This window comes from Dreissena polymorpha, chromosome 8 (genome assembly GCF_020536995.1).
Source record: "Dreissena polymorpha isolate Duluth1 chromosome 8, UMN_Dpol_1.0, whole genome shotgun sequence".
NCBI classification, from domain to species: Eukaryota; Metazoa; Mollusca; class Bivalvia; order Myida; family Dreissenidae; genus Dreissena; species Dreissena polymorpha.
Window position 1 is genome coordinate 77,100,767 of NC_068362.1, and position 21,627 is coordinate 77,122,393.

The 21,627-nt window shown below is 35.9% G+C and overlaps 1 protein-coding gene across 1 annotated transcript in view; it reads right to left on the bottom strand.

Annotated features, from left to right (window-relative positions):
* Nucleotides 1-21,627, bottom strand: part of LOC127840652 (uncharacterized) — a 72,103-nt gene that overhangs the window by 14,841 nt on the left and 35,635 nt on the right. Inside the window, exons 8-19 of the mRNA XM_052369065.1 lie at nucleotides 19,682-19,726; nucleotides 16,777-16,858; nucleotides 13,963-14,048; nucleotides 13,315-13,341; nucleotides 10,611-10,628; nucleotides 10,026-10,165; nucleotides 7,400-7,463; nucleotides 6,734-7,093; nucleotides 5,767-5,955; nucleotides 5,038-5,218; nucleotides 3,789-3,993; nucleotides 490-539 (exon numbers count right to left, since the gene is read on the bottom strand). Coding sequence (XP_052225025.1) covers nucleotides 490-539; nucleotides 3,789-3,993; nucleotides 5,038-5,218; nucleotides 5,767-5,955; nucleotides 6,734-7,093; nucleotides 7,400-7,463; nucleotides 10,026-10,165; nucleotides 10,611-10,628; nucleotides 13,315-13,341; nucleotides 13,963-14,048; nucleotides 16,777-16,858; nucleotides 19,682-19,726 — 1,447 coding nt within the window. The remainder of the gene's footprint in view (nucleotides 1-489; nucleotides 540-3,788; nucleotides 3,994-5,037; nucleotides 5,219-5,766; nucleotides 5,956-6,733; nucleotides 7,094-7,399; nucleotides 7,464-10,025; nucleotides 10,166-10,610; nucleotides 10,629-13,314; nucleotides 13,342-13,962; nucleotides 14,049-16,776; nucleotides 16,859-19,681; nucleotides 19,727-21,627) is intronic.

Sequence of the window (21,627 nt, forward strand, 5' to 3'; positions counted from 1 at the left end):
CCACACACTAAACGCCACTTTGGCAAATACAACACATTAAACACCACTTTGGCAAATACAACACATAAAACAGCACTTTTAAAAAAACAACACATTAAACGCCACTTTGGAAATTGAACACATAAAAAGTCACTTTGGCAAATATAACACATTAAATGCCTCTTTTGCAAATACAAAACATTAACCACCACTTTGACAAATATAACATAGTAACACCAATTTGGCAAATACAACACATTAAATGCCACTTTGGCAAATACAACCATTGAAACGCCACTTTGGCAAATACAATATATTGAACACTTAGTACAGTCAGCAAGATTACTTGAGAGTAAAGTACATAAAAACCCAGTTGTATAATAAAATGGACACTTCCTAAGCAAGACCTTTTGCTAATCAGACTAAACATTACAAAAAACTGTATTCATCTGTTTACTGTATCCATCAGATATATTAAGTTTTACTTGTCAACTTTATTATGTAACTTACACTTGGTCTGTAAGCTGTTTGTTTAGCCTCTCCAACTCCACCTCCATCTCCTGGAATACAGTTGTTACAGCATATATTAACTACTGTCCTTGTTGAGCAATAAAGCATTATCTGCAATCCAAAACATAATTCCGGAACTAAGATGATGTAGAATGCAAGATATGGATTAAACAAGGGTTGCCATTGATGCAAACTGATGAGCTATGTGTGAAATATGATCATAATACTGGTTTACTTGTACAGGAACATGTTATTGTGCATTATCAGATTAGGAAAGAAACAGACAAAACATTGGTCTACTAGGTTGACATATTATACTCACTTATACTGCCTTGCTATATGAGCTACCTTTTATAGCAGTGCAGTAGAATGTCAGCTTTTGAACCAGGAAGCCCAGGGTTCAATACATATTGGGGTCGGGGATTTTTTCTAGTTACATAAGCAAAATGTAACAAATGGAATTGTCTAAGAAGAAATTCTGTCAAATAATTAAATAACAACTGAAGTGCCAAAAAAATATCATGGCCATAGTTTTCCAATTGGTTCCTGATCATTTGAAATATTTATCAATATTACCCGAGCCATTTGAACAAGGGCTGTTTGTAAAACATGCATGCCCCCCATATGGGCTGTCAGTTGTAGTGGCAGCCATTGTGTGAATATGTTTTTTGTCACTGTGACCTTGACCTTTGACCTAGTGACCTGAAAATCAATAGGGATCATCTGCCAGTCATGAACAATGTACCTATGAAGTTTCATGATCCTAGGCGTAAGCATTCTTGAGTTATCATCCGGAAACCATTTTACTGTTTCGAGTCACTGTGACCTTGACCTTTGACCTAGTGACCTGAAAATCAATAGGGGTCTTCTGCCAGTCATGATCAATGTTCCTATGAAGTTTCATGATCCTAGGTGTAAGCATTCTTGAGTTATCATCTGGAAACCATTTTACTGTTTTGAGTCACTGTGACCTTGACCTTTGACCTAGTGACCTGAAAATCAATAGGGGTCATCTGCCAGTCATGATCAATGTACCTATGAAGTTTCATGATCCTAGGCATAAGCATTCTTGAGTTATCATCCGGAAACCATTTTACTATTTAAAGTCACTGTGACCTTGACCTTTGACCTAGTGACCTGAAAATTAATAGGGGTCATCTGCCAGTCATGATCAATGTACCTATGAAGTTTCATGATCCTAGGCATAAGCATTCTTCAGTTATCATCCGGAAACCATTTTACTATTTAAAGTCACTGTGACCTTGACCTTTGACCTAGTGACCTGAAAATCAATAGGGGTCATCTGACAGTCATGATCAATGTACCTATGAAATTTCATGATCCTAGGCCTAAGCGTTCTTGAGTTATCATCCGGACACCATCTGGTGGACGGATGGACCGACCGACATGTGCAAAACAATATACCCCCTCTTCTTCAAAGGGGGGCATAAAAATATGACTTATTTCCGAATAATTTTAATTGGGTATATAGCATTGGGCTATGAGAGCTAGATCTTGGTTATACTAAAATAATAACTTTTTATATCATTTGACATCAGTGCATATATCTAAGGTTGAAGGGAAAGATCTGATGGCATTTACCAATTCCAAAACAATTTTTGTAGACAGAATTGTGTTACAACATTTTGCGCGACATTTTGCTGCATCACCATTTATAAAATATCTGCTTATTATAAAATTGATGATTACTTGACATCTGATACGTTCCATAGTAACAATAAAAACACCATAAAACTATATGTAATAATAATTATGTTTCGCTAATTGAATTGAATGTTGTGAATTGGGCTTAATGCATGTGCATAAAGTGTTGTCCCAGATTAGCCTGTGTAGTCCGCACAGGCTAATCAGGGACAACACTTTCCGCTTTTATGATATTTTTCGTTTCAAGAAAGTCTTTTTTTAGCAAAAATCAAGTTTAGGCAGAAAGTGTTGTCCCTGATTAGCCTGTGCGGATTGCACACGCTAATCTGGGACAAAACTTTACACACATGCATTCAACCCCATTTTCAAAGAGCAATATACCTTATATTTCTCCAGTTTAATTCTCCATCTGAATTTGATTTTATCCATTCTTGAGTCAATAATTTTCAAAATAATCCTCTAAATTTCTACACGTAGCTCATTTCAAATGACACTCCAACTTTTCTTCATTTTAATATCCAATACTTATGCTTCAACACATAACAACTCCACAATCACCTTAATTTCCACAGAGAGAGAGAGTAAGTTTTAACTCCACACTACAAGACCTCACAAATTGGTATACATTGAAATATTGAAAACATTCCCATCTCATTGTACCTTCAACAATAACTGATATACAAGAATGGGCGATGTAAAGTGCTTTTACTCTAATAGCAGCAATTAAAATTGTACGTAATTAACAGCAAACAGTCTTTCAAGTCAGTTTTCCAATAATGTAGTTTATGTACAGACAGTTTATCATTTTAAAATGAAATAATGGGCAACAATGAAATAATCAATACTAGCAAAATATAGCTTGCTTCTGCATTAATTGCCACATAAAAAGATCATTAAATAGAACTTTTAGATATAACATTTCAAATTGATTGAAATATTACCCCCAAACTAATCTATACACTACATAAATGTTTCACAGATGTTGAACAAACACAAATTATCAAAACAAATTTTGGCCTGCATAGATTATACTGGGGAAAACAGAGTAATTGCTCTCAATTACATTTTATGGTATATTTTTCAAGTATGCAAGTCATACAACTTTCTACCTGTAAGGTACTTCGTCACTTAAGAAATGTTTGTTTTTCATTCCATTGTGGAAAAATCAACCCTTTTTGAGCAAAGGAAAATTCAATTTTTACCAGACTGTGTTCAACAAGTAAAACTGCAAACTGTTAGAAATAGATAAGCAAATATTCAAAATCAGAATTTAACCCATTTATGCCTAGCGTCTAGAAAAAAGGCCTTGGCAAACAGCGTAGACCCAAATGCGACACCACATGATGCGGCGTCTCATCAGGGTCTGCACTGTTTGCTTAAAAGAATATCTGTAAGAAATATTCTAAATATAGAAATAAATATACTAGACATCCCTAATTTTGGAAATAAATTGATCCAATTTAGAAGGATGGGAGAGTCCATTAGGCATAAATGGGTTAATCTTGGAATATAAACCAACCTGTTACTAATTTTACCAGGAGTGTAATCAATATGTGACACATTTGGTAATTTATTTACAAATATAGGTTAAATACTCATTTCATGAAACCAATTGGCTATGTAGAAGTACGCACCTGTTGCCTGACTGGAAGCGGTGACTTTGACCTTCCGGATTTCTGAAGGTCGCCAACATTTCTCCGTGTACTGCCCATCTTCCTGGGGTCAGCCCCAAGGTCAACGGGTCCCATAACGTCTGCTGACCCCACCTGACCTTGTGACCTTGACCCCTCACCCGGCTCAAGAGGTCGGACTGGGTACTCAGAAGGAGGTGACCTTGATCTTAAACAAGAGAAGAAGAGACACGTTCTTCAATGGTTGATGTTGACAGGTTTACTTTGAATATTTTGATGGAGTAAATTACTGATAATTTATTATAGTTATAACAAACATATCAAGAAACACAAGAATAAGTCCACCCTAAAATCTGAGATAAAACAAGATATGTGTTTGTCAGAAAACACTATGTCCCCTTCTGTGCCACTTTGAAGCTATATATTTGACCTTGAAGGATGACCTTGACCTTTCACCACTCAAAATGTGCAGCTCCATGAGATACACATGCATTCCAAAAATGAAATTGCTATCTTCAATATTGCAAAGTTATGGCAAAATGTTCAAGTTGGAGCAAACAAACACAAACCAACCAACCAACCAACCAACAGACAGGGCAAAAACAGTATGTCCCCCACTATAGTGGCGGGGGACATAAACAAGAGCACCGCATAACAGGTGCCACGCTCGGCTGCAAAAGCTTGTCAGAATTTTTTTATTTTTTTTTTAGAGGTCACAGTGACCTTGACCTTTGATCTAGTGACCCAAAAATGGGTGTGGGGTGTAGAACTCATCAAGGTGCATCTACATATGAAGGTTCAAAGTTGTAGGTGGAAGCACTTTGATCTTAGAGCATATGTTCAAGTTTTATATTAGAGGTCACAGTGACCTTGACCTTTGACCTAGTGACCCCAAAATGGGTGTGGCGTGTAGAACTCATTAAGGTGCATCTACATATGAAGTTTAAAAGTTGTAGGTGGAAGCACTTTGATTTTAGAGCCAATGTTAAGGTTTTAGCACGACGCCTACGGCGGACGGCTGACGGCGGACGATGAGCTGGCTATGACAATACCTCGGGTTTTCTCCAAAAACAGCCGAGCTAAAAAACCACTGGAATAATTTTCATGCTGTGGTAATTTAGTTATTTAATACTCTATTCTTTATAGCAACATTTGCAGGATCCTCTCACATATTTTTAGTCTGCTTTGTTTGATAAACCAAAAAGTATATATATATATATATCCAATACAATTAAACATTAATCAGCTTTACCTTTGCTCTGGTCTATCTGGCACTCTGGGCAGCTCAGCAGGTATCTGTTGTCGTGGTAACTCACGACTGGGTGGGACCCTGGGAAGCTCACCTGGGGGTCCCCTAGGTGCCCCCAGGGTCAGGGAGTCCTGGTGACTGAAGATGGGTGAGGGCTGCGTGGACAGCTCCAGGAACCGCGTGCCTGTGGAGGGAACAGAACAAATAAGTGCGAGGCAGTGATAGGAATGACTCCTACAGAAAAATCTTGTTTTTATTGTTATTTATTATTATTATTATTATTATTATTATTACCATGAACAAACTGATAAACAACCGTTCCTTAAATGCCTTTAAAAGATATTGTAGGAAAAAATCAGCACAAGTCTCTCTTCCTAAGCTGAACATGATTTCTTGCTTTTCATGGAAAAGAATGGTACAAAATAACAAAATAATTATACCATTTCCCCAATAAGAAGCGAAGTGAATATGGCTTTTGCAACCAGCATAAAACAAGAACAGCCTGCAAGTAACTTGCAGTCTGTTCAGGTTTCCTGCTGTTTGCTGCTCATCAGTATCTAAAGTTTTGAGATAAAACCTTAAAAACATGAATCTTGTAAGGAAGGCCTTAAATTAAATATAACTTTGATATGGACTACAAATGCATGAAAATACGTATCTAAGTGATAAAGGGTGAAATAAAAGCTGTTCCATTTTATTACAGATCCAATAATTACAGATCTCTCTACTTACCTGGCTGCATGGGGGAGGAGTATTTCTGGCTGTCAGTGGGTGTCAGGGCCACCAGGTCGGAGTCTGAGCGGGACCGGCTGTACCGGAGACGGTCCTGTGGGTAGGCGGGCTCGGGCTCGAGGTTTTGGAACTCCCTGGGATCCGACTCCCGGTACTCCCACCTGGGCCCCACTTCCTCCAAACTGCCTCCTGCAGGCAACAGGGAGTGCTTATTAGTGTATGGGGATTTTAATTTGCTTTATATTTTACAGCCTGTGCCTTTTGGATTAGGAAAACAGCGTGATAAACAATGACATTGGGAAAATTACACACATTATTATAAATAACAGTATTCCAAAAATGATTGTTTATGAGTGCATGGTAAACTGCTTTTTAAAGTTTATATAAAAAGGCTAAATATTTCTGTATATTAAACTCAACAAACCAATTATTGAGTTTATTGGAAAAGCTTTGCATCTTTGTTTAAGAAATTTTGGTCAGATTTAAGGGGAACATGTTACTTTTTGCCATTTGAAAATACCCTGTGAGAGATTGTCATTTTGGGCCAAAAAAAATCCCTGTGTATGGTGATTATTATAGAGATTGTATGTAAGATAACTGCTCATAATGCAAATCAGAACTCATGATTAATATTTTCTAATACTGTTTACAATTTGCATGTACATTGTATAGAAAATTCAACATGTGTACATTGTTTTCCTGTCTGCTTAGCTTCTCTGTCCTTAACTCATTTCAATCATAACAGATGTTGCCTATTTAAATTGATATGCAGATGAGTTTGTTGTCAAAAATATAACAAAGAAGGACTCGCTTGTTCATTGATTTTTTTTAAATGAGTTCATACATCTTGGTTTCCAATTAGGAATGTTACATGTTATATCCTTGATTAAGTATCTGAAATAATAGCAAGTGCCAAGTTTTGAGACTAATAAAACAGGCCATTATGTAGTTTGACAATAATTCCTACCTGGATCAGATCGTGTGCTCTGTCCCAAAGAATCCCTGTTTGCCGGGAGGACTGGTTCCTGGCGTTGCGAAGACCGGGCAAGGACAGCCTTCAGCTCTTGTTCCCTGCGTTCAAAATCACGCTGAAATTCTTCTCGCGTCTTGAATCCAGGTCGCTCAATACCACTTGGCCTACTAGCAGTGGCTTCTTTCGAGCCACTGTCACCTTTCTCTGACCTTGTGACCTCCCTGAGACTGAAAGGTGACCTTGACCTTGTTGTGGTGCTATGGTAGCCTGTGTCTGTGGTAACTCCACTGCGTCTGTCCTCACTGTTCTTGCTGCTGCCCAGGTCCCCTTCAGAACGTCTGCCGACCAGGTCTTCTGAGGCAATACAATCAGGGTTTTAAACAAATCAAAATACTTGTCTTGCATCGAGCATCACTTATTTTTTTAATTTATTTTATTTCACTCTGTAATGAAAACTTCATGATACATTTTACAGGATTTAAATAGTCTGTAATAAAACTTCACTTTACATTTTACAGGATTTACAGTCTATTATTAATATTTTTGCATTTGTTAACGAACAAAAAAAAATGTTCGCTTTCCATAATTGTCAACTGTAACTAACTAATACCAGCCGTTTCTTTCCCTATGCATAGCATGTTATAGTAATTGCAAACATACCTGCCGCTGGTTTTCCAGATTTCCCACTGCCAGTACTGGAGGTCAGAGCCTTATCTTTCTCATCCTGGTACAAGGAAACATACAGTAACATTTGAGCAGCACCGTGCAAAAATAGGCCTTAAGACATTTGAGAACAGTGTAGCTCCAGGCAGGCCTCCAATAAGGTGGCATAATGTCTGCTGGCTGGTCTGAAGCCACCACATGTCATAGAACCCATTTTCGCAAAACACCACACATATTCAAACACACCATTAAAGCCATTAAAGCTTATAGTACGTTTTCAACTCTAACAAAGAACCCCATAGTTTGTGCACTAAAAATATGAAGTTAATAAAAGCAAGTATAAGGTGAATTTTTGTATGTTTTCCTTGGTCACATCTGTCAATTACTTGAATATACCAGTATAAAATAGCTGCTCTTGTTTTACAAATATAATTAAAATGTATCTTTTAGGCAAAGTAACTATCAATCACAATTATTGCTTCTCTTAACCCTTTCAGTGCGGGAACCGAATTTTGAAGGCCTTTGCAAACAGTTTGGATCCAGATGAGACGCCACAGAACGTGGCGTCTCATCTGGATCCAAACTGTTTGCTATTCTGATAGTATTCTTTGAAAAAAATCGAAGAAAATACTAATTTTAGAAGTTCAGCAGACGACATTTTAGCAGATGAAAAATTACCCAGCATGCAAAGGGTTAAGATGACTACTGATTGGTTTCAAATAAGGGCAACACAAAATCCCTGCTTATGTAGGTAATGTGAAAAGAACAGAATACTGGATTTTAATGTGTATTACAGTAGCTTTCATTATTAAGGAAAGGAGTTTTTAATGTGAAAAGAACAGAATACTGGATTTTAATGTGTATTACAGTAGCTTTCATTATTAAGGAAAGGAGTTTTTAATGTGAAAAGAACAGAATACCGGATTTTAATGTGTATTACAGTAGCTTTCATTATTAAGGAAAGGAGTTTTTAATGTGAAAAGAACAGAACACTGGATTTTAATGTGTATTACAGTAGCTTTCATTATTAAGGAAAGGAGTTTTTAACCCTTTGCATGCTGGGAAATTTGTCGTCTGCTAAAATGTCGTCTGCTGAATTTCTAAAATAAGCATTTTCTTCATTTTTTTCAAAGAATACTATTAGAATAGCAAACAGTTTGGATCCTGATGAGACGCCACATTCTGTGGCGTCTCATCTGGATCCAAACTGTTTGCAAAGGCCTTCAAAATTCGGTTCCCGCACTGAAAGGGTTAAGCAGCCAATCAGATACCATTACCAATACATGACTACTGTGGGAACTTAAGTGACAAGATATACATAATTATGTGAAAGAATTGATGTTTCAGATACATAAGACACGGATGTTATACACACTAGTAGAGTCATTGAGGATGACAAACACCTCAACAACTGCTAATTTCAAGCAGTTGCAAAAATTTATCATATGTAAAATTAATCTCAAAATTGAGTTTTCTGTGCCTCTTCTCATTTACTATGCACAAAGAAACAAAGCTTCACAGTCATTTATTGAAGCAATCGTTCAAGGAAATCTAACTCTGCAAAAATAGTGTTACAAAAACAAATATAACATTTTGCACCTGTACATAACAATACACCTATTATTTGTTTGATACACAGAAACCTATTTTCGAAACTAAGTACCGGTACACAATCATGTACTAGGGTGTAAGTGTCATAATAAATGTATCAGATAAATAAGACAACATATGTTTTTACAGGATGCTAATAAAAATTGCGTCCAGAAGACGTTCGACACATACATTTATTGGTGAAATATTTTCGTTGGGGTCTGCAACATTAACGATTGCTTCATTACTTGTTAAACCAGTATTACATTTTTCCATTTCATTCAAATGGCATACTCAAATAGCAAAAAACGTCTATCTGGTGTATAAGGGTTGACAAGGAATCACAAGACCAAAGCATGTAAAGTGTTTTCTTATTTAAATGTAACATATGCAACTTAATATAAATACCTAAACACTCAGATTTCTGCATTGTAAAAAATGTAAAGAAATACTGCTAAAAATGTGTAAATGAGATTATAGACACAAAATGAAAATACAAACACAATTAATAAGAATTAATTAATGAGTCTTACATATCTATACATTGTAAATTGATGTACATGGTTCAATGAATACAGAACTGGAAACATTTTATTTCATAACTGTAGGTCAAATATTATTGGTTAATAACAACTGCATATGCTTTTCTGATGAAACAAATATTATACATCATATTCAAAAATATATACAATCTAAAACATTTTCAAAATTTATCTTGTAATATGCATTAAACATAAATGTTCTTAAATATTGTTGTAGGTTTTTTATATTAATTTTAAGTACTGCTACGAGTTGTAATGTTTCCAATTAAGCATTATCTACCTCTCTATACGAAAAGATCTTCTGCAAAAGCAGCTGAAATGGTGTCAAAAAGACATGTGAAAATTTATAGAAACTTATGGAAGAAGATACAATAAACAAACAGAAAATGAAAAAATTAAGGTAAAAAAATTAAACTTACTCATTTTCCCACCAAACGTCAAAATACCCTTGAAAGAAAATGCAAAAAACAACAACAAATGTATGAGCTTACCTTGACAGATTGTTCATCAATTGTAGAGAGGGTGTCCTTATCTTTGTTGCCATAGATACCAGTCGGGTGCCGGATCGGTGCGTCCAGTCGTGACCCGAGATACTGAGATGGAATATAGGGTGGGGCAGCATCGTCAGACCCTGGGGATGAATGTAAGAATTTGTGTCAATTATTGAATGAGTGTAAACAAGGTTTTATGCACTTAGTGTGTCGACTACGGATAGCTTACTGTCATGCTTACCCTAATAAGCTATGATAGGAGAACAAAGTAACAAACACATGTTTTATGCAGAAAAACCTTATTTATTTCAGACTGTTCTTTTAAATGTTTCGTGTTCTTGTTTGGCATTTAAGTGGTATTGACAAATGTCAGTAAAAACTGTCTTGCACTAAATCTTTAAATACCTTATGCATAGGTAACAATAGTAATAATCATAGGCCAAAGAGCGAGTACATTGGTAACAAGATATTTTGGAAAATTAATCACAACAAAGAGTGTGCAAAACAATATACAAAACAACCATAATAATAACGTTGTGAACATTTATCAATAATAACACTGATGAACAATAAATAACAGGTTACTTATGAGTGCTTGATCATCTGAATGAACAGAATCAAATACAAATCTCTTTGAAACAAGATTTACCAAATACATAATCTGGTTCCACACAGATTTTTAATATTATTCCAGCATGTTTAGTGTAAGTGCACAAGAGTTAAACAAGCTAACCTGCAATTTATGTAAAAAAAATATGTCCAGTTTTTTAATCTTTGACTATGTAACATTGAAAAATTCCTTTAAACTTTAAGATGTTCTCTGGTTTCTATACAGTTAAGTAATGCACAAGAGGTAAGACATAACAAGAGGGCCAAGATGGCCCTAGTTCGCTCACCTGAGAGGAGTCAGTTCATTCAATCTTTACCAAACATCAAACTTGACCTAGATATTGTCCAGACAAACATCCTGGTCAAGTTTCATCATTATTGAACCAAAACTCTGGCATATGGAGTGATTTTGTTTTTGTAAGATTTGACCTGGTGGCCTATATTTTGAGTTGACCCCCCCTTACCAAACATCAAACTTTGCTTACAAAAATAAATATTATGACCAAGATTCATAAAATCTGAAACAAAATTGTGACCTCTAGAGTGTTTACAAGGATTTTGTATAATATAATGAAAATTTGGACAATCTAAGGGCAATAATTATGGCATTAATTATGTGATATATATAAAACCAATCTTTTCACCAAGTTTCATGATGATTGGGCAAAAATGTGACTTCTAGAGTGTTCACAAGCTTTTATATAAATATAAGAAAACTGCCCCCCCCCCCCCCTCGCCGGCCATGTTATTCAAATGACCGGAACCATTTTCAAACTCAACTCTCATATCAAAGAAACAAATTTTCTGACAAAATTTCATGAAAATTGGGCCAAAATGTGACTTCTAGAGTGTTCACATGTTTTTACTATATACATATAGAGAAAAATGCCCCTCCAACTGGCAGCCATGTTTTTTCACCGATCTGGACCATTTTCGAACTCGTCTGAGATATCAATAAAACCAATGTTTTGATCAACTTTCATGATGATTGGGCAAAAATTGTGACTTTTAGAGAGTTTACAAGGTTTCTCTATAGCCAAATAAGGAAAACTGCCCCCCCCCACCCGGCAGCCATGTTATTCAACTGACCAGAACCATTTTCGAACTCAAATCTAATATCAAGGAAACAAATGTTCTGACCAAATTTCATGAAAATTGGGCCAAAAATGTGACTTCTAGAATGTTAACATGTTTTCACTATATACATATAGAGAAAAATGCCCCGCCCACTGGCTTCCGTGTTTTTTCACCGATCCGAACCATTGTCGAACTCGTCCAAGATATCAATAAAACCAATGTTTTGACCAACTCTCATGATGATTGGGCAAAAATTGTGACTTCTAGAATGTTTACAAGGTTTCTCTATAGCCAAATAGGGAAAACTGCCACTATATGCATATAAAGAAAAATGCCCCGCCCACTGGCGTTCATGTTTTTTCACCGATCTGGACCATTTTCGAACTCATCCGAAATATCAATAAAACAAATGTTTTGACCAACTTTCATGATGATTGGACAAAATGGACAACCCAGTTTTGAACTCGGCCGAGATTTTATTGGGGCAAAGCTTCTGACCAAGTTTCATGAAGATGGGACAACAAATGTGGCCTCTAGAGTGTTTACGAGCAAATGTTAACGGATGGACGGACTGACGACGGACAAAGACCGGTCAGAAAAGCTCACCTGAGCAATCAGGTGAGCTAAAAACAGACAAAATTCAAATTAAACATGTCAATACATTTAAACTTACTGTGCAATAAATAATTCAAAAGAATGATTATGAGTTATTTATATATACAATATACTTTATTTTAAATCAGAATAAGCAAGGTGACATCAATCAAAGCTTGTTATGCATGATCATTAAAATGTAACAAAAACAGAAAAATGAATGCATTTAATTAGTTGGAATTCATTCATAAAGGCCAACAATATGTTTATGTAGATTGTTCACACTTTGTTCATTCCAGACCATGCAGTTATGAGATGACAATCACTTCTTTGGAAAGCAGAGGAGTTCTCAATTAGCTCACAATTATTTTATTCGTCAGGCAGGTCTATTACAGACAAAGATGCTAGGGTTCTGTACTAGGGGGTTGGGATTGTATCTACCAAATATGTATATCCAATGCAATTAAACTACTGGGGTGCTTTCCAATGCTTAGACGGTAGAAAATCCATGCTTGGTAACAAAAAGATTCAAATCCAGAAACAAGAAAATTACAATTAGTCCTGTAGGAAATGCAATAATACTCAGCAATGTGACAACTTAGTTTATAACAACATGTCCATGCATGTTTTTAGCAATTTCGCAACAAGTTTGCATGTTAAGTTTTGTGTGTGTACTTTTAGATTTTCTTGCAAGACTGTTGTGAAACATGAAGGAATACACATGACTAAATAATAAATATTGAAGAGATACACACTACATTTGTATACTGATCTTTAAAGGTCAAAATAAATGATATATTAAAGATAATTTAAAAGGTAGATTATGCATGGAGCCACCATTTACATTTTATGGCCTCCCTTAAGTTCTCTCTTATCTTGCAATGCAACCCAAAGCAAAGTAGAATAAAAGGGTAATGCAGGTCCTTTGCTCAGAGATGAAATGAAAAGAAGAGTATGTTTTGCCTGATTATTTTAAAGCACAACTTTCAAATACCAACAAAATACTGACCACTACCCCCAGAGGTAGGCGTAGACGCTGCAAAATTATGCACATATTGTGGTATTAATTATACAATCTTGTGATCTCCAATTGCCTGAACAGTACAACTTAATTGTACACAACCTTTGAGGATTATTGTGTGTTTTTTGTACACATACAGTAAGCTTTTTTAATGTAATACAGTTTACTCCAGCTATTCAGACACCAGTTTTATATTTGTGCTCATGAAAATGTAAGCTAGATTGAAGTGCAAAATAAATTTAATCACTTACATTAAAATATGTATTTATGCTTGACTATATGAGCCTTGTTCTGAGAAATCTGGGATTAATGCATGTGCGTAAAGTGTCGTCCCAGATAAGCCTGTGCAGTCCGCACAGGCTAATCAGGGACGACACTTTCCGCCTAAACTTGATTTTCAGTAAGGAGGGACTTCATTGAAACTAAAAATACCATAAAAGCGGAAAGTGTCATCCCTGATTAGCCTGTGCAGACTGCACAGGCTTATCAGGGACGACACTTTACGCACATGCATTTTGCCCAGTTTTCATAGAATGCGACTCATATCTGAACTTGGTCATTGTTTCAATATCAAAATATAGATGCAGTACAGGACATAAAGCCCTTGTTTTATGTTGACCACCGAGATTTTCTTACCTGGATGCGTGCTCTCGATGGTGGTGGCACTTTCATTGGTCTCATCCCCGCTCTCTGTGTAATACATGTCCCTACTGCCCGCAGGTCTGAAACACAATGTGAACAGAGGACATAGACAGGAGATCTCATGGACATAGACAGGAGATCTCATGGACATAGACAGGAGATCTCATGGACATAGAAGGGAGATCTCATGGACATAGACAGGAGATCTCATGGACATAGACAGGAGATCTCATGGACATAGACAGGAGATCTCATGGACATAGACGGGAGATCTCATGGACATAGACAGGAGATCTCATGGACATAGACAGGAGATCTCATGGACATAGACAGGAGATCTCATGGACATAGACAGGAGATCTCATGGACATTGACAGGAGATCTCATGGACATAGACAGGAGATCTAATGGACATAGACAGGAGATCTCATGGACATAGACAGAAAATCTCATGGACATAGACAGGAGATCTCATGGACATAGACAGGAGATCTCATGGACATAGACAGGAGATCTCATGGGCATAGACAGGAGATCTCATGGACATAGACAGGAGAGCTCATGGACATTGACAGGTGATCTCATGGACATAGACAGGAGATCTCATGGACATAGACAGGAGATCTCATGGACATAGACAGGAGATCTCATGGACAATGTACAAATCAGAAAGTCTGGATGAGACAGTTTGACAGACATGTTGACCACAAGAAGGCATGGCTCTAGATCTCATTCCATACTTATTGTCTATTGTGTTTCAATATGGATAAGTAATATATATACATATATTCACACATATGGCCAGTTACGGGGTCTCTGATTTAGAAATAGGTCATGGGGTTCCCACTTAAAACACATGTATCTCCATACCCTTTTTTATCCGATATAAACACGAATTAAGGTATATAAAGGTACCTAATATATTATTATATATAAATATGTTATTTATTTAACGTCTTATACAAGGAAATATATAGTGAAATTAATTGCGAGGTATATAAAACTTCAATTTCAGACGTGATTGAAGTTTTAGATTTAAGACCTTATTGTGACATTTGATTGCATTATCTCCCCTACACCCCCTCATAGTAATTAAAGGTGCCAAGAACGCGGGGTTGTATACAGACCCCGTTTTTTATATTGACCTCGTAAGTAGTCTGAAAACTACCGAGACCTCGTAACTGGTACTATGTATTAGTATATAAATGGACATGTTCTAGTAAATATCTAGAAATAGCCATTTTACAGAATTACTGAACATATTGGTAAACCTGTACAATAACAATTGGGATGAGTCATTCTATTAAAATGTATATGTTACTTTCATTTTCAACACTCACTGTTGAACTTTGGAAGTTAAGAAAACGTTTTATCTTATTATTTGTAAAGCATGTACCATTTGAGAACCATTGCAAAGGTGTAAAGAATGCCAACATTTTGCAGAAATTTAAATGCATCAAGAGAGCTCAAATCAGGTGAAAACTTCTATCATCTACTAGTATCTGTTTTAATGGAAAGTAATGCAATGCATAACACATCACTCTAGCAAAATTCTCAAAGTGCACTGGGTTGAATGCCTACACCAATAAAACTCTATTTTAATTCATAGAGCTATATAATTTAACACATCATTTTACAGAAACCTTTATTCGCCAAGTTTGTGCAAATTAGCCGTGCTCTGTGAAAAGGGGGTTTAATGAATGTGAGTAGTGTCCTCCCAGATTAGCCTGTGCAGTCTTCACAGGCTAATCAGGGACAACACATTCAACCTAAACTTGATTTTTGCTTAGAAGAGACTCTGTAAAAGAAAAATATCATAAAAGCGGAAAGTGTCGTCCCTGATAAGCCTGTGTGGACTGCACAGGCTAATCTTAGAAGACACTTAACGCAAATTCATTAAACCCCCTTTTCACAGAGCTATGCCCGTATATATTGTCTTTATTAGATTTTGATGAATTTAGTAGGAAAGGTTATTCATGTGCAGTGTATCTTTAACATGTGTGCAGTAATATTACCTATTTCTACCCAAACATAATCTAATAATATAGAAACAGAAATACATGAACACAATAATTCATTTAACACTTGAGATATATGAACTTCATAAACATTGTGAGTAGCCTCTTATTGCAAGAAAAAGCAGAAGCCTAAACATAATGATATAACAACAACAAGTGTATGCTCATGATTAGATTAATGTTTTTGTAATAAACCTTTTCTTATCAAGGCCAAACAGTAACAGATTGAAATAACCTAGTGTAAACCCTTTTCAACTAAGAAGCAAAGTGGCAATGGCTACCGGTATGTGCAAACAGCATAAAACCAGAACGGCCTGCGAGTAACACACAGTCTGTTCATGTTTTATGCTATTTGCTGCTCATCAGTATCTTAGGGTTGGAAGTGAAGCCGTAAGACACTTGAATCTGGTAAGAAAAGTCTTTAATTAAATTTAACTTTATACTTACTACAACTGTGTATGTGCGTTTCTGAGTGGTAAAGGGTTAAACAGAAAATGTCACTAGTATACTCCCTGGGATTAATCAATCAAATGTTGTCTACAATTTTGACAAAGTTCAATAATGTTACCATATAACCAATTCACAATTTGGACAAGAAACACAAGTTTTCAGATTGTAAAAACTTAACTTCTTGCAGGTTTATTTCTGAAATTAAGTAATTACAAACATTTATACTCAATTTTTGCAATTTCAAGTAGGTTTCTACAGGTCCTAGGCCCTTTTTTGTTGATTCTTGAGGTCCTGGAACAAAAACTATTATTTTCAGTTCCTCAACAATCACGATGGTTACCTGTATGGTCTCAGTCTGGTTCCCTTCCTGGAGCCACTGGTGTCTGACTCTGTAGGGGAGGGGGAACCAGCTCCTAGAGTCCCTGTAAACAAGATGGCAACTTGTCAGGTATCTGGTATATTTTGGGATAAAGGTAACATCTCAGTATAAATATTTTCCTGCAAGCTATGAATGCGATTTTTTTCTAGATTTTACATTAAGGTATGCTCCAACATTGTTCAAATTTTTTAAAGTAAATATAAATAAAATAAATGTACATTTAGGTTATATGTGTCATTTATTGCATTTACATTTTTACACTCTATTAAGAAATATTGCAATTCATAGACAAAATTATTTAAATTGTTAAATTTAATGACACACATGTCGTTGATTAGAATTATGTTCACATTGGTTAAACACAGCAACAAAAAATGTTACTAAAAATCTTCTTGTTAGCTGCAAACAAGAGATGTGTTTGTCAGAAACACAATGCCTCCTATTGTGCCACTTTGAAATAAAATTCCAATATATCATTTGGCAGGTTTAGAGATTATCTCCCTTTTAAAGCTTATTACTTCCCTTGGATTGTATTTTTTGACTTTTGACCTAGAAGGATGACTTTGACCTTGACCTTTCATCACTCAAAATGTGCAGCTTCATGACATACACATGCATGCCAAATATCATGTTGCTTTCTTCAATATTGCAAAAGTTATGGCCAATGTTAAACTTTTCGGACAGACGAACGGACGGACAGACAGACGGACAGTCTGACTGACAGTTCAACTGCTATATGCCACCCTACCGGGGGCATAAAACAATACACAATACAAAATAATAAATTCATCATCTTCATTATCATCAACAGCAGAAGCAATAGCTGTTTACTCATCATCATCATCATTATCATCATCATCATCATCATCATCATCATCATCATCATCATCATCATCATCAGTAGCACTGATGAAATATATTGTAACTACCATATAATTTAAAATACAGTCATATCAACAAAATACATGTTTGTGTATTGAAAAACACACACATTTCTAGAGATAGGTAGAAATTAAAATGCTTATGACAAACCTGCATTTAAACTTTCATAGCTACCAATTTCTCAATGTATATGAGTCTTCATGAAAACGAAACTTTTGTGTAAAAACCCTTGCAATTAATTTCTATGAAGTTAAATCCAGACCACTGGCAAAAAGTCCATACAACAAACATAATTTCTACTTTACTCCAAACATCTGAGATCTTGAAGGTATTAATGCAGCTTAATATGCAAATGCTAAGTAAAAATCAATATGAGTGAAAGCCAGTATCACGAGTATAAAAGTAATATTATTAGAACATCTATATCAAGATTATCATTTCTCACACAAACATGTTCTCACATGTACAGACTATGGTTTTATAGTTTAAACCCACACAACATCAGTTTGTAACTAAAGCAAGTCTTTAAACATTGCAGATTAAGAACAATACTGCACAATTACTTCATATCACACTAAATTATCTCTACAAGTCAACACAGTTACTTGCAGTTACTTACGACTCCTGCTTAAACTAGATCCCAGAGGAGATTTTCCTCCAAAGGAATTTCTTGCGTTACCATGGCTACCAGAAAATTTGCTAAATGACAGATCACTACTGGAGCTTGAGACCGTTGATATTCCTAGATGACCTTCACCTAAAAGCTTTTTTTGCAACTCAGCAAGCTTTTTTTCTTGTGCTTGGCTTCTACACAACAAATCATAAACATCATCAGAAGAAATGGGAATCTGATCCACAAAGCCTATATCTGGATAGTATTTGGGTAATGACCTTGAAACTCGTGACCCCGGCTGGAATGTGACCTTTCCTGATTTAACTTTCTTTTCCCGACTTCTACTCTGGTGTTCAGAGTGCTTTGCCATCTTAATCGGGCTTGCATTGTGCTCAAAGCGATCAATTTCTTCTGAATGTTTCAAAGCAGAAGTCTTATTTTGTGACCTTTGACTTTTCTGGGGGTCATGTTTTGGTTCAATTTGTGGTTTATAGAGCTGGAAGCCATGGTTACGCCATTTGTTGCCATCACTACTATCACTTGCACGGCGTGGTGTACTGGAATTGCTTGGACTTGTGTAATAGTCCACGGACCATTCTGGCAAACACATCATTGTGAACACATGAACATACTGAACAGTTTATATGACATCTGAAATCCCTCTCCAATGCATGCTATGAACATCCCAATAATTGTCATAAAAGTCTAACAGTCTGATGAAAATACCAAATAAACTGTGAATAAATTACAGAAAATTACAGGATCTGTTGGACTAATAGTAATATTTGTACTCCATATAATAGAATTGTGGGAAAACAACTTTAATAAAGAAAACAAAATAGGCAAAACACTGCATAATATATATTTAAGTAAATGTGAAGAAAACTTGAAAGAAAATGTGGTAGAGGTATGCTTGAAGGGATGTCAAGACTTCAATAAACAGTTGTTTCAGGATAAAGGTTTCATAAAAAAGAGTGGATAGGATTTAAACACACTGTGTGCACATGGGATATGTCAGAGGAATTACATGTGGCAACAATAGAGCTGCTAGTTATCATGTGCACAATATTAATGTGGTGATTGCATAGTTGTAAGATAATTTATAAGGGCCATGCCCTGTGAAAAGGGGATTTAATGCATGTGCGCAAAGAGTCGTCCTGATCAGCCGGTGCAGACTGCACAGTCATTCTGGGACGACACTACGCACATGCATTAAACCCCCTTTTCACAGAGCACTGCCCATTTGTAGTTGATGAATACAAACATTTGTGGTACATTAATATTATATATATAAAAAAGCAACATAGCAACAAAGACAGCCATTATTGTCCATGCGGATACACATAAACATGGCAGCTCTGGATATCGTACCTCTTGACTGAGTAGACCTTCGCAATATACCCGGCAACACAGACACTATGAAAACAATGTCCAGTTCCAATATGGTAAGAAAAACAAGCTTGCAGTTATTTCGATGAATTAAGCAATACATCCACTTTTTGTTTAACGAGTGGTTTATGTTGCTTTTTTTTCCAAGCTTATCTGAGAACTGTGAGCACAGTCTAGCGCATGAAATAATAGGTGATGATGCTAACAATTAGCATAATTTGCTAGAAAGTTCATTTACTGATGACATGATATAAATGCTACACATGTCAGCGATTTTTTTCTCGCAAATGGGAAAGTACCTGCACCATACCAATTGGGAAAAATTAGCGCGAAAAACCCTGAAATTGGGAAAATTCGCGTCGTGAATTCTTGCAATTGGGAATTATGTGTTTTATTAATTGCTTGGTAGCAATTGCACAAACCAACCAAATATTGTTTTACATTCATTTTGGCTTGAAATGTTCAGAGTCAGTGCTCATTTAATTTGTTTACTTGAAGATACTTCACTTTTGGAAAAAAAAATGGATGAAATTTTCCTTCCCTTTAAGAATTTATCAGACGGCAATTTGGAATTTTTTAGTTTTTCTTATATTGGGAAAGTACCTTTTACAGGTACTTTATAAAGAAGGAAAAAAATCGCTGGATATAAGGCGAGGCTTAAAATAAAAACAGGGCCAGGCTTGCAGAGCTATAAATATATTTGCGCGGAGCCTGATATATTACAAAACGATCAGACAGTAATCTGTTTTTCTATTTATCATACCTTGACATCCCATGTTAAAAGAAATAATGACATATTTTGCTACAAAACTGCATGTTTAGCGGAAAGGAATATGATTTTTGATGTTTGACTTGTTAATGATGACGTCATGAGCATTGTACTTAATACTTGTATAATATGTGCTTTGCTGTGTTTGTAAATGTTTGTGTCAAAAATATATTTCAGCTTTTATCCAATTGTTTGTTTTGTTGAATCTGATTTTATTGTACCTAAAATGATAACATTACTGTTTATTCGGAGTATTCTGTTGATGTGATATAAAACAATAATCAGGCAGCGTTATATAAGGCAGATATCAATGTAGTGTATAACAAAGAGTCAAAAAGAATCAGTCATGTTCCAAAGTGGAATGATTTACATGTATTCAATTTAATGTGAAATCATAATTCCAAACATGACTCTGCTAGCAATCACTCCAGACTTGAACCAGTTATTTTGAAACTATTTATAATCCAGGGCCACGAAGCGAGACAGGGTATTTCCTTAATCTGTCCGTTACCTTTTTGTGGCCGCCATATTCCTCTTACACCTTGTCTTGGATTTCAAGAAACTCGCCTCAAATGTTGAGGTCTTGAAACGATGTACTAGAGGGATAAGTCAGTCAAGCCAGGTTAAATTCAAAGACACTTCAAGGTCAAAAGCCTGTCTATTTTTGTGTCTGAACGAGTTCTCCTATACTCAGGGCTTTTTTTCCTTCTGTGAGAAGGGCCATTTTTCACAATTTTGGGAAATTCACGACTCAAATTTTCACAATTTCAAGAACTTTGCGACTCAAATTGTCACAATTTCAAGAAGTTCACAACTCTAATTTTCACAATTTCAGAAAGTTCGCAACTCATTTTTTCACAATTTCGAACAGTTTGCGACTAATTTTTTCCACAAAATGGGGGGGGGGGAGCCAGGCTGCTTCACAAAAACAGGAAAAAAAGCCCTGATACTGTTTGAAGCATTTACATGAAACTTGGCTAAAAGGTGAAGGTCATTGAGATGATGTGCAGCAGGTCAAAGTTTTTTGTCCATTTGGTATATCCTAGGACATAGAAAGTGGACACAAACCTTTGACCCTCTGCACATTGTCTCCATGACATAAACTTTTCATGCACATCCTTCAATTCTTTTATCCAGGTCCCTTTATTCTTTCAAGTAT